General features: G+C 29.7%; 1 protein-coding gene across 4 annotated transcripts in view; it reads right to left on the reverse strand.

Moving 5' to 3' along the window:
- LOC122502356 (serine/threonine-protein kinase SMG1) overlaps positions 1-9633 on the reverse strand; it is a 33865-nt gene extending 24232 nt beyond the window's left edge. The window contains exons 1-8 of one of the 4 annotated variants that reach the window (XM_043612374.1): positions 9405-9633; positions 8162-8464; positions 7866-8092; positions 7544-7796; positions 7342-7471; positions 5938-7267; positions 5700-5856; positions 5097-5619 (exon numbers count right to left, since the gene is read on the reverse strand). In XM_043612374.1, coding sequence (XP_043468309.1) covers positions 5097-5619; positions 5700-5856; positions 5938-7267; positions 7342-7471; positions 7544-7796; positions 7866-8092; positions 8162-8394 — 2853 coding nt within the window. In that variant the 5' untranslated portion in view covers positions 8395-8464; positions 9405-9633. Of the gene's footprint in view, positions 1-5096; positions 5620-5699; positions 5857-5937; positions 7268-7341; positions 7472-7543; positions 7797-7865; positions 8093-8161; positions 8465-9162; positions 9316-9395 lie in introns of those variants that run through there. The other 3 variants (XM_043612373.1, XM_043612376.1, XM_043612375.1) reach the window with 3 other exon arrangements.
- Between the last annotated feature and the right edge of the window lie 2961 nt (positions 9634-12594).

Raw genomic sequence — 12594 nt, forward strand, 5'->3', positions numbered from 1 at the left:
GAAAAATTATACCTACTTGAAAAATAAAAATAGATTTTACATGAGATTTTTTCTTAAAGAAATATAGGTTATATGGTTATATGGTTTCCTTTATGACAGTGGATCCCATGTAGATTCCCATGTGGGAGTCGATAACATGTTATAGTTTCTACTAATACATTTAACAGTGTCTATCAACCGCGAAGATAAACCGAGAAATAGACGGAAATTTAATTCGACCAGGAAAAATCATGAATTTTCTTATCTAATTAAAAAAAGTTTTATTATATTAATTCGTTTTTAAAAAATTGATTTTTGCTTTAATTTTTATTGATGTAACATTTTTATTTGTCAAAATTTAAGCCCTAAATTCAGCCTACAATATAGGTCTTATTTTAGACTTTAGCAGTCGTAAGGTAGGGTCTACTTGCGATACAATTACTTCGAATTAGACTCTACATAACTCCAAAAGCTGTTTGAAAATTAGGATTAATTTTTAATACATTAATTGAAATACTATACAAACGCATAAAGTACTACAAATTAACAAATACTGTTCCATAAATCTGAATTAGTTAAAAATAGTATTTGATATGAAAAGTCATTTACTGATTCAAACAGTAATATTTTCCTAATGAAATAGTTAATGTAACTAATTATTAGTTTTTCCCAGTCAAATAAAATTCCCGATTGGTAGACACCTCTTCAAATATATTAGTAGAAACTAAAACCCGTCGAAGACGGGTACGACAGCTAGTTATTTTATATTATAAGAATATTGTTACTGTAACTTATTCGAAATTACTTTCATCACTTAAATTAAATTATTGTTTTTCCAGAATTTTTAACTAAAATTCTTCTTTAAATTAATTATTTTTAATAATTTTTGAAAATTTACTTTGAAAATTTTCAAATCCTTTTGTTTACAATTCAATTTTACGAAATTTTATCGAGTATTCGGAAATTCTTCAATCAAATATATATATTAGACAATAAAAGTATGAAATAACTTAAACAAAATTCAATTAAAGTTTTTCAAAAAAATTAAATCTACACAATTTTTAGTTGAAAGTATGAAATTTCAAACATTCAAAGATTATAATTTAAAACCTTTGCAAAATTAAATTACCTATTTTTAAAAATTCACGCTAAAATACTTGCTCTCTAAATTTGAATATTAAATAAAAATTTTTACTAATTGGAATTAGTGACTGACCTTTTGCTTTTGAATTAGTAAATTTTACTATTAAATTAGTAGAAACGACTATTTATTAGTAAAATCTGCTAATTCAAAAGCAAAAAGTCAGTCACTAATTCGAATTAGAAAACATTTTTACTAATTCAAATTTAGAGAGTTTAACATTTAATTATTATCTAAAATGTTAACTCAAATTCATATTTAAATCAATTTTTATTAGAAAATTCCACGAGACCTCAATTATTTAAATACAAAAATAAATAATTTATTGAAGAATTGAATGTTTTTTAAAATTGAACTCTCATTTAAAGAATTTTATCAACAAATTTTTAAATACAGGCAAACCTCGCTACGGCGGACTTCTATACGGCGGAAACTCGCCAGGTAGAAGTATAGAAGGGATTATATCAGTGAGAGTTGTGACTGTGTGAGTGCCATGAAATTCAGGGCCGAAAAGTTTCGAATTGTAATTTTTATATGGATGTTTTCTTAATTAAATTATTTAATTTATATTTGATTTATAATTTTTGTTTATTTTGTGATATATTTTATATATTATAAAAAATAAACATAAAAAATAATAAAATAAATAGAATAACAAATCAAAGTAATTTTAAAAAAAATAATTATATTTAAAATTCATCGCAAAAATTAAATTATTTTTTATAAATAATAAAATTCTCCTGAGGAATTCAATTATTTTCAATACAATTTTAATAAACTTTAAAAATCAAATATTTAAAATTACCTATTAACAGACACGATTATTTTAAAAAGTTGAAAAAATTCTTTGTATAATTCAATTACTTTCAAAATTTTCAATTATAACTATTAAAGAAACTCCATTATTTTAAAACAGTTTAAAGATATTCTTCAAAAGAATTTAATTAAGATTTTTATAAATTTTAATTAAATTTTTCGGGAGAATTCGATTATTTTCATAAATAATAAAATTCTGCGAAGGAATTCAATTATTCTCAAATTTTTTGACAAAATTCTTTGCAAGAATTCAATGATTTCTAATACATATTTTTAAATAAAGTTATTAATAAATTATCATAACTTCTATTTCATATTTAAAGATCATATGATTTAAAATGGTTGATACATCCCTGAACGTTTTTTACACTTTTGTGAAACTTTATTGAAAATAATTGAATTTTAATAAATTATTTAAATTAATTAAATTTCTACGAAGAATTTTATTAACCCTTTGATGACCAGTGTACACATACACTTCAAAAAATCATAACTTTCTTAAAACTTAAAGGATCAATTCCGCTGAGGTCTCATTTTGAAGGGGTGAGCGAGAGTAACAAATACATATAAATGCCATTTTCCAAATAACTACCCTTTATGAAATACACCCCTTCAAAAAACGCAAAAAATGCCAAAAATGAAAAAAAAGGTAAAATTTCAAGAAAAAATTTTTTTTTCGGCTATCAAAGCAACATATATGTTTTAAAATATTGTAAACTTTGTAAAAAAAATTAATAACAAAATTTTACCTCAGGGTAAAAAAAATTAATGAAAACTACCCCAAAAAAACGAAACAATTTAAAAATCTACCAAATTCGCCTAAAATTTGTTACTCGGGGGTGTTCAGGGTCGCTGTTTACGAATCCGATGATAGTTTTCAAAAATTCAAAATGGCGGATCCAATATGGCGGACGATAAATTGAAAATTCATCAGATTCGTCTAAAAATTGTTACTCGGGGGTTTTCGGGGTCGCTGATTACAAATCCGATGTCAGTTTTAAAAAATTCGAAATGGCAGATCAAACATGGCGGACGATAAATTTAAAAATTTATTATATTCGCCTGAATCTTGTTATGCAATTGGGGTGGTTTCTAGGAGGGTGCTTATTAATATTATCCATATCTGTGTCACTTAGAAACATTTTTTTTATAATTTAGAAGCATTTAGAAGCTATAGATTTTTTTATCATTCACAAAAACTTTTATAAACAAGGGGTGGTTATTTGACCTTGGGCTTGTTTTTTGAAGGGTAGTTTACATTAACTATCATTACATAGTCATCATAAAACTATTTTTTCGTATATTCGAAACGTATAGAATCAATGAAAATAATTTTTTTAATTGTTCAAAACTATTGACAGTATGTAAGAATAATTATGAAATAGGGGTGGGTTCCAAGGGGGGTGTTTAACATTATTATCCACATTTGTGTTACTTAGAAACGTTTTTTTAAAATTTAGATGCATTTAGAATCTATAGTTTTTTAAATATCCACAAAAACTATTATCGTCAAGGGGTGGCTATTTGACTTTGAGGGTGGTGTTTAAGTGGTTATTTGTGATTATTTTTCATTTTTGAACAACCAGAGAATATTTATAAATAATTATAAAGCAGACAGGAGCTAACAAATATTTAATTCATCACTTAGATTAATTATCAATTTTTTTGGGTAGTAATATACGTTAGGGGTGGTTTTAAGGGGTGGAAAATGTTTAAAAAAAATTTTCTCATATTGAATAATAGAATAAACGAATTTACTAAACATTATACATTTATAATAACGGCAAAAAACTTGGCCATTAAAGGGTTAAAATATAGGGGAGAGGGCCCCAAGGTGGTCACCCTAAGAAAATTTTTGTATATTAGTTAGTATCTTCAAATGTTTTTTGTTATTGTTATTATTTGAGAAGACAAAGATTTTAGTAAAGTTTTGAGGTAAATAGTCGTATAAGTCTCTTTGTAACGTTGAACGTCGTAAAATTTCTGTTTTTAAATGATCGAGAAATTTTTTTCTCAGGGTGTTAAAATCATCGAAATTAACCATTTTAAATTAGTAAAAATCGTTATAATTATTATCTTTATATATCGTACAATAATATTCCAAATGAATATAATTAATATTGTGCTTTAAAAAATTTTTTTATTAACGTTTAAAAAATTGTGTCTTGGCCCTAAGGTGGACACTTTTGATTTTTTATGAAAATGTGTTTATACGCTATATTTATCAACATTTATCACTGTGAATATGAATTTTATCAATTTTTAAATTTTATGATGAATAATAATGAAATAGAATTATTTTCAAAATTTTATCTGTCTAATACATACACAAAAAGTATCATTTTTGACGAAAGGACAAAGTGCAAAAAAAAATATGTAATATGTTTCTGTGATCCTGAAAAACAATTAATATTAAATAAACAACTTAATAATACGTTTTTTACATTTTTTAAAAACTTTTTTAGTGAATTTTTGTATGGTGACCACCTTGGGGCCACTTTTTTAAAAGTCGAATTTTCAACTTTTTTTAAAAAGTGCCATAACTTTTTTTTTATTAATGAAATGAAAAAACTTTATGATAGGAAGTTAGGTAATAAGATAAAGTTTCAAACGCCGTATTATTGATTTTTATATATAATTCCATTTGAAATCTACAGTCGTTCAAAAGATGGGTGACCACCTTAGGGCCCTCTCCCCTATAATTTGATAAAAAATTGAATTGTTAAAAAGAATTTCATTAAAATTTTTGAAAATAATTTAATTCTTTCAAGAAATTGAATTAAAAATATATTGATAATTTATGAAAATATAATAATTGAATTATTGCGAAGAAATTTATAAAGAATTTGTAAATAATAGAATTCCTGTGAAATTTTTATTATTTAATTAATTAATTTATTCAAAATTGAAAATTTACAAAATTTCAAATTAAAACCTTTTGAAGTTTATCTATTTATGAAAATTGTAAACGCAACTTTTTTAAAATTGAATTAATTTTGAAATATTTAAGAAAAAGCACAATAACTTTAGAAAACAATAATTTTCCAGGATTGCGATAAAAATTCCCTGGCTTTTCCAGGTTTTTTCAAGGTTTATAAAATTCCCTGACATTTCCAGGTTGCGTGGCCACCCCTGATTAACTACATTATCAATTGCATACCTTCGTTTCCGGGAGAAGAGTTTCCTTGTTCAATTTTGGAATAACAATGTTCAGTGGGACATTCATTAATAAACGTCCATATTTTTCACGTACAATTTTATCCAGAGATGTCGAATGTAATACGATTAAATCAACTATTTCCACGTAAATAGATTCCGGCCAGAAAATACCCTTTGCGTTGAATAACATTTCAAAAATATTGCACATTGCTGATGAAATATCATGATTTGTTGTCGCTGCACACTTAAGAAGACTGGAAATAATATTTTGGAATTCTTCCGTTTTATTCAGTATAGCGAGATAATTTTCTGCTTGATAGCAAACTTCTTGCGTCCATTCGATCAAAAGAACAATCGTTTGATTACAATTCTGTTGTTTAAATGTTTTTGCCAAAAGATTTAATATTATCGACAAATGTCCACTGTTTGGCGATGTTGTTGGCACGTCCAGTGGAAAAATATCCATTGGACGACAAGAATTTGTCCCCGTTATGAGACTTGAACTGGGCACAAAATGATTGTACCTAAAAGTTAATTTGTTCATTAATTGAAACAATTAAAAGCAGAAAAAGTAAAGAAAAAGTAAAGAAAAACGTTTATTTACCTCGAACAATGAGCGTAAAGTAGATACAAAATACTGTATTGTAAAAGTGGACTTTCTGTGGATAAAACCGGATCGTAAGGTTTCAATTTGACGGCCAACAATTCTAAAATACTTGGTTTCAAAGCCCACATTCCAATTATCGAATTACTTGCATTCGCTGTAAATTACACATATTTTTTATCAATAAATTTTCTATACTTTCTATTAGAAAAAAAATGAAATGAAATGATATTCTTACCAATATCAGATAAAGCTCGTAGTAAAAAAATGACTACCAACTCGGCGTCTTTCTTCTTATAGGAAACATTAGACAATGGATTGTCAATAACCAAATTTTCCACATCCGTTACAATCAATTTATAGGCAATTTCTAAATCAGCAAGTACATAGCGATACGCTTCTTGAAGTAGTGGAATATTTTTCAAACTCAAAAGACTCTGATAGACACCAAGACTTGCATTTTGGATTGAAACCGTATCACTGAATCGTAATTTTAATAAAATGGAATTTTGTCCCAATAATTTATGAACCAATTCAAGTGGAAGATTTGCCGATACTTCTTTAATAACTTTTGAAATTGTCGTCAATGTTGAAACAATTGTATCATCCCAAAATATATCAACTTTTTGCAATTGAAGATCAATGAATTTATACAGTAAATCATCATTTTTTGTGACACGACTCTGAAGATGTCCCAAAAGTAAAAAGGCACATTCATTCGCAACGACAATTAATTCCTCTTTTTCTTCTAGATCAACATTTTTTCTCGATGCTAAATCCAAAGTTTTCAATATACTCAATAAAGATTCTTCGTTTTCTTTTGGTATTATACAATTATCAGAAGCAGACTTGTTGTCATTTGTTTTAAAATTTGATTTGATGAGTTGAACAAGATTTTCTTCATTCATTTCATCTTTATTCAAATTATTCAACACTGTTGCAATATTCTTTTGAGAAAGATTCATACTTCTCATACATTTAATCAAAGTTTCGGTATTATCCTCTGAAATTTCTAAATCATTCGATAGAAGAATATTATTTGTATCGACTTGAATAGCTTTCACGACAATTCGTAACATTTTCGAGAGACAATCATTTAAAAAGGACCATTGAACAGCGGGATTGAGATTTGGATTTAAATGATCTAAAATACTTTTAGTCACGGTATTAAAAACGGAAATAAGTGAAGTAATTTTGAGAATGCATTCTTTCATGCAGGGAACACTTTCATCGTCAGGTGAACTGCGGCCAGAACCCGGTAATGATAATTCCTCGTCATAACTTTCCATATCTTCTAAAAATTGACCCAGTAATGTTAAAGTGAATTGTAAATCGGCCAACCAAAAATTGCGCATTTTTTGTAAACTACGGCTCGCATAGGCAACAATTGGCTTCTGCTGCGTTAAGTCAATATGCCAGCCGACGAGAATGTCAACTGTATCACGGAAATGACCAGTAAATGTTTCCGGATAAAGGTCTATTATAAGTAGCATTGCGTCAACAGTCGTTGTCAGTAAATCCGGTCTTTCTACATTTTCAAGTAGTGATTGTAGATGAAACATTATCGACTGGAAAGAAGAATATCTTGATTTTTTATCTTGATTCTTTAACTTGTTAAAAAAAATGGAAAACTAATAATTACCACTGAAAATTCTTTTAATTTTGGTGCCTCGGCGTCTAATTTTAATGTTTCGCCAAAAGACTTTATTAATAGACATTTCACCTCATCTTTTCGTTCCTGTGAATACTTGTTGAACATCCATTCCATGTACCTTAATCATACCTTAATTTTATTTTTCAAAGTTCGGAATTTAATTTTCTTAAAAAATTGTACAAACAAATACCTCTTGAAATCTTGATCTACAACGTAACCAACGCGTCCCAAACACTTGACAATTTCATGTTTTGCTTTAATTCCCGGTCCTGAATGCAAAGAATCGAGTAAAGTCTCACAAATAAGATCCAAATTCCTCCGAATGTATCTCTGATTTTCTGGAGCCAATATACCCTCTTGCAATTGTTTACAAAGTCCTAAAAAGTGATCAACATCGTCCTCGCGACACAAGCGTCTCAACAACTTTGATATTCTGGAGTCCTCTATAGTAAAAGAAGGTAGAAATTGTTTTTCAATTTACTTAAAAGAAAAGAATAATTTGACTCACTCACCATTTATTCGTTTATCATCGTAGTACTTGGTTTGTGAATTTTCGTGATTTTTCAACGATTCTTGAAACTTGGATCTAGATGGGGGGTGATAGCTAGACTCTGCATTTGAGTCTCTATCACCGACTGGTGTTTTCTTAAAAGCTCGTCCTCTCGTGCCGCCTCTGCCACGTTCACCGCTTCCTCCTCCACGAGCCATTCGAAATTCATTTCGTGCTCCACCTCCAGTTCTAAAGCAGTTCTAAATGAATACAAATGTACACTAGAAAAAATGGTAGACGAGCAGACGACAAATTTACCTCGGTTTAAACCTCGAGAAAGTGTGATCACTGGATGAATTGTTTGAGTTGCGTTGGCAAATTACGAGCGTTGCTCTTGGTATATTATAATCGTTTAAACTATGTCCAGTTAAAATATCGTCGTCTTTCTCCAACTTTTCTTCTTGCTTGCTTTCAACAGAATCTTGTTGGTTTTCCGAGATCTTTGATCCTCGTAGCTTAGTGCCAATATTTGAGTTCCCACAGCTATTCATTACATTACTCTACCAGTGGTCGGCATGACCCGCACTTTCAATGTGGACCTCCAATTCTCCAGTGACGAAACTATTCAATAACATAAAGAATACGCAGTTAACAAATTACATTAATTTTCTCACTATTTATTGTATTTATATGCATGACTGAGCAAGGTCATCTCAGATTAAATTATAACCTGCATGCTTTATTGCTTTACTCAAAACAATCTATAGCTGTAAAACTGTTTATCTTTCTTAAACAATACAAATAAGCCAATTTAATCTTTCTGACAAATGACAAAAATTAAAATTTTATATTTTACTATTTAGAAATACATAACTGTTAAAATATGATTTACAAGCGAATTTTTTTAACTGAAATCAATCAAAACAACTATTGAAAATATTTCACGCTATTTGAGAAAAAAAAATATTTCGTAATCCCGGCAATAATGAATAATTAATTAGAAAATATTTTCCAAGGTTTATTCTAAAAACGCGCTTGAATGGACGAAGTCAAAATTTCACTGATAACTTGACACTCTCACTTTATGATTTTTCCTTATTTGTAAACTTTGCCCTTTGATGTATGTACATTCAAAATGATTGAATTTTAGAAAAATTTTGTGAACTTAAGAAAATTTCAGCACAAGTTGAAATTAATGAAAAAAAATGAAATTAATGCACACAAGGAATAGAGAACGCATGTACAAGTACACGGAAAAAAATAGACGATCCGGACAATGCTGATCTTTGGCAAGAAAAATAGGGCCTAATTTCACTCACACTAGGGTTTTCTTTATCTCGAAAATACTGAATGACCGCAAATCATAAACATCTTCTTCAAGAGTTATAATTTACAAGAGGGCACCACGTTCACAAAGAGTCTCTTTAAAAAAAAGATCAAGATCATCATGGTTTCCTAACCTCAAAAAAATCAAAATCTTTTTCCCATATACAACTACAATTTTTCAATATGTACGAATTATAAATAATATAACTTTATACATGAAACATACTTCAATTACCAAGGAAATCGACTTGAAACATGAATATTTAACACTTATGAGGATGTTTAAATAACAATATTTCTCAAATTTTCGTCAACTTTACTAACTTGACTGCTTAGCTCAAACCGCTCAAACAAACTATATACATTATACATATACAGATACTGGGTGTCCCACAGTCGCACTCTAATTTATCAATCAGAAGTATATAACTTGGAATAAAATATGAATTTATCGAAAAAATTGTTTAAAACAATACAGTCAGTAGAATTTAAGATTATTTTTAAATCTTCTTCGCTACAACAACAATTGTTTTAAATAATTTTCAAACAAAATTATTTTATTTGATAATAGGACACCCTGTATTTGTAATTATCGTTTTGGACAAATTTCTCTTCAGTTCGTTTTCTGATTATGGAGCGTTTACACCTTCTGTAAAAATTGTCCAGAAAGGAAAATTTGCATTGGAGTAAGAGAGTCAGATACACAGTCTGCCTCTCTTACTCCAATGAAAAATTTTCCGTTCTGAAAATTTTTACCGAAGGTGTAAATGCTCCCTTAGCCCTGACCATGAATAATATCCTGAGTGATTGGTCTTTAAAGGCCTTTCTCCAATAGGATCCAAAAACTCTGCGTTTGTCTGCGAATGACTGCGTTGCGTTGATTTTAGCATGTGTTGCTATAGCAACCGACGCAGACACAGAGTTTTGGGAACCTATTGGAGAAAGGTCTTAAAGGCAGCGTTTTGCGTTGCGTCGTAATGGGAGAGAAAAAGACGCAAATATACGTTTGCTGCATTCTCTCTTATTACAACGCAACGCAAAACGCTGCCATGGGACTGCGGCCTTACAACGCAACGCAAAACGCTGCCACGGGACTGCGGCCTCAGGGTGGAGTCCCATGACAGCGTTTTGCGTTGCGTCGTAATGGGAGAGAAAAAGACGCAAATATACGTTTGCTGCATTCTCTCTCATTACAACGCAACGCAAAACGCTGCCATGAGACTGCGGCCTCACCTCACTGTCATTATAATGTAATTATTTGGTCTCAAAGAAATAACCTTTTCACTTATTTTATTATTGTTGTTGTTAGTAGTTCAAAATGTCAAATAGTGTATACAAAATTTATATCAGAAATATTATTCGATAATTTTGTGATTAACAATTCTGCTATATCAAAACATTGATCGAATAAGATTTTAAAATTCTAATAAAAATATCAAATTTTTTGCTTTTAAAAGTATTATTTATGTATACATCATAAAATATTTAATTTTAAGTAAAATAATTTTACATTTAAGAAGAAAATATATTGCATAATATAATGTATAATAATATATATAATATAATAAATATAATATTATATTACATTATATTATATAAGTTTAATTAAATTTAAACTTCGCGCCAAACGAGCAGTGTATGCTTTAAGACGCTCTCACAGCTCTGCATGCATGCCAATGCATGCATAGTTGTCATGGTAACACATGAGAGTAAGTAAGTCAGAAAATTCAAATTTCATGTTTTTTCTCTCTTACTCTCAGGGTCAAGTCCCATGGCACCGTTTTGCGTTGCGTTTTGTAACTAGGCAATGAGTGCAAATAGAGAAAACCTATATCTGTATCTTTCTCACACTCATGGCCTAGTTACAAAACGCAACGCAAAACGCTGTCATGGGACTCCAGCCTTATGCTGGCAGTAGAGCTGTGCGAGCGCCTTTAAGGTACACTCTCACCTCACTGCCTGCCTGCCTGCGCAGGCAGGCGCCATAAGAGTGAGAGAGAAAAAACATTTAATTTGAATTTTCTTACTCTCTTACTCCTATGTGTTACCATGTCAACCTGCAGGCAGGCAGTAGGATCTGTGCTAGCGCCTTTACACCATAGCAGTTCATGTTGTGCTCCTGCTCCAAAAACAGTCGAACTTTGCCAGTGTTCATGACGTCATAGATTGCCTCAGAGTAGAGCACAGCTTTTTGAGAGCAGAGTAAACTATACTCCTACACCGAGCAAGATCGCTCTCGGAGCAGATAACCGAATTCGCTATTAGTTATCGTGTGCCCCTTGGGCAAATAACGATCTGCGCCGGAGCAGTGCTGCCAAAACGAATACTCGAAACGATCTGCGCCGGAGCAGTGCTGCTAAAGCGAATACTCCAAACGGTCTGCACTAGAGCACATTTGTCAAACCGAACATGCTACTCCTGCTCTGGAGCACTCCGAGAGTCAAGCTCCGGTGCAGATAACCGAATTCGCTATTACATTACACTTTGGCGGCCCTGGGCAGAGTCTAATTTTTTAAATATCTCGCTTAAACGAAATTTTTAACCATAAGTTTATTAGGATTTTATGTTTCATTTTTAAAGAACTATTTTTTGCAATAATAAAATCAATAAAAAAATAAAATCGATATTTATTATTGCAAAAAATAGTTCTTTAAAAATGAAATATAAAATCCTAATAAACTTATGGTTAAAAATTTCGTTTAAGCGAGATATTTAAAAAATTAGACTCTATCCCATACACTTTAATATTAATATTTATATTAACTTTAATGTTTGTGCACGTTGTGCACCAGTTAGCATCCATCTTGAATTTTCCCCCACCCAACTTGAATAGCCTAATGGCACGGTCACACCTCGGCTGCCTGCCTGCCTGCGCAGGCAGCCGCCACGAGACTAAGAGAGAGGAGACGAATAATTGAGACGCCTTATTTTGGCCTAAATTCTAAAAGTTAGAAAAACCATTTGTTAGAATTTCAAAAGTTAGAATGTTTATTTGTTAGAATTTCCAAAAGTTAGAATGTTTATTTGTTAGAATTTCCAAAAGTTAGAATGTTTATTTGTTAGAATTACCAAAAGTTAGAATGTTTATTTGTTAGAATTATTAAAAGTTAGAATGTTTATTTGTTAGAATTTCTAAAAGTTAGAATATTTATTTGTTAGAATTTCCAAAAGTTAGAATGTTTATTTGTTAGAATTATTAAAAGTTAGAATGTTTATTTGTTAGAATTACCAAAAGTTAGAATGTTTATTTGTTAGAATTATTAAAAGTTAGAATGTTTATTTGTTAGAATTTCTAAAAGTTAGAATGTTTATTTGTTAGAATAGCCAAAAGTTAGAATATTTATTTGTTAGAATTTCTAAAAGTTCGAATGTTTATTTGTTAGAATTACCAAAAGTTAGAATGTTTATTTGTTAGAATTATTAAA

Source organism: Leptopilina heterotoma, unplaced genomic scaffold (genome assembly GCF_015476425.1).
Source record: "Leptopilina heterotoma isolate Lh14 unplaced genomic scaffold, ASM1547642v1 Lhet_228, whole genome shotgun sequence".
Lineage (NCBI taxonomy): Eukaryota > Metazoa > Arthropoda > Insecta > Hymenoptera > Figitidae > Leptopilina > Leptopilina heterotoma.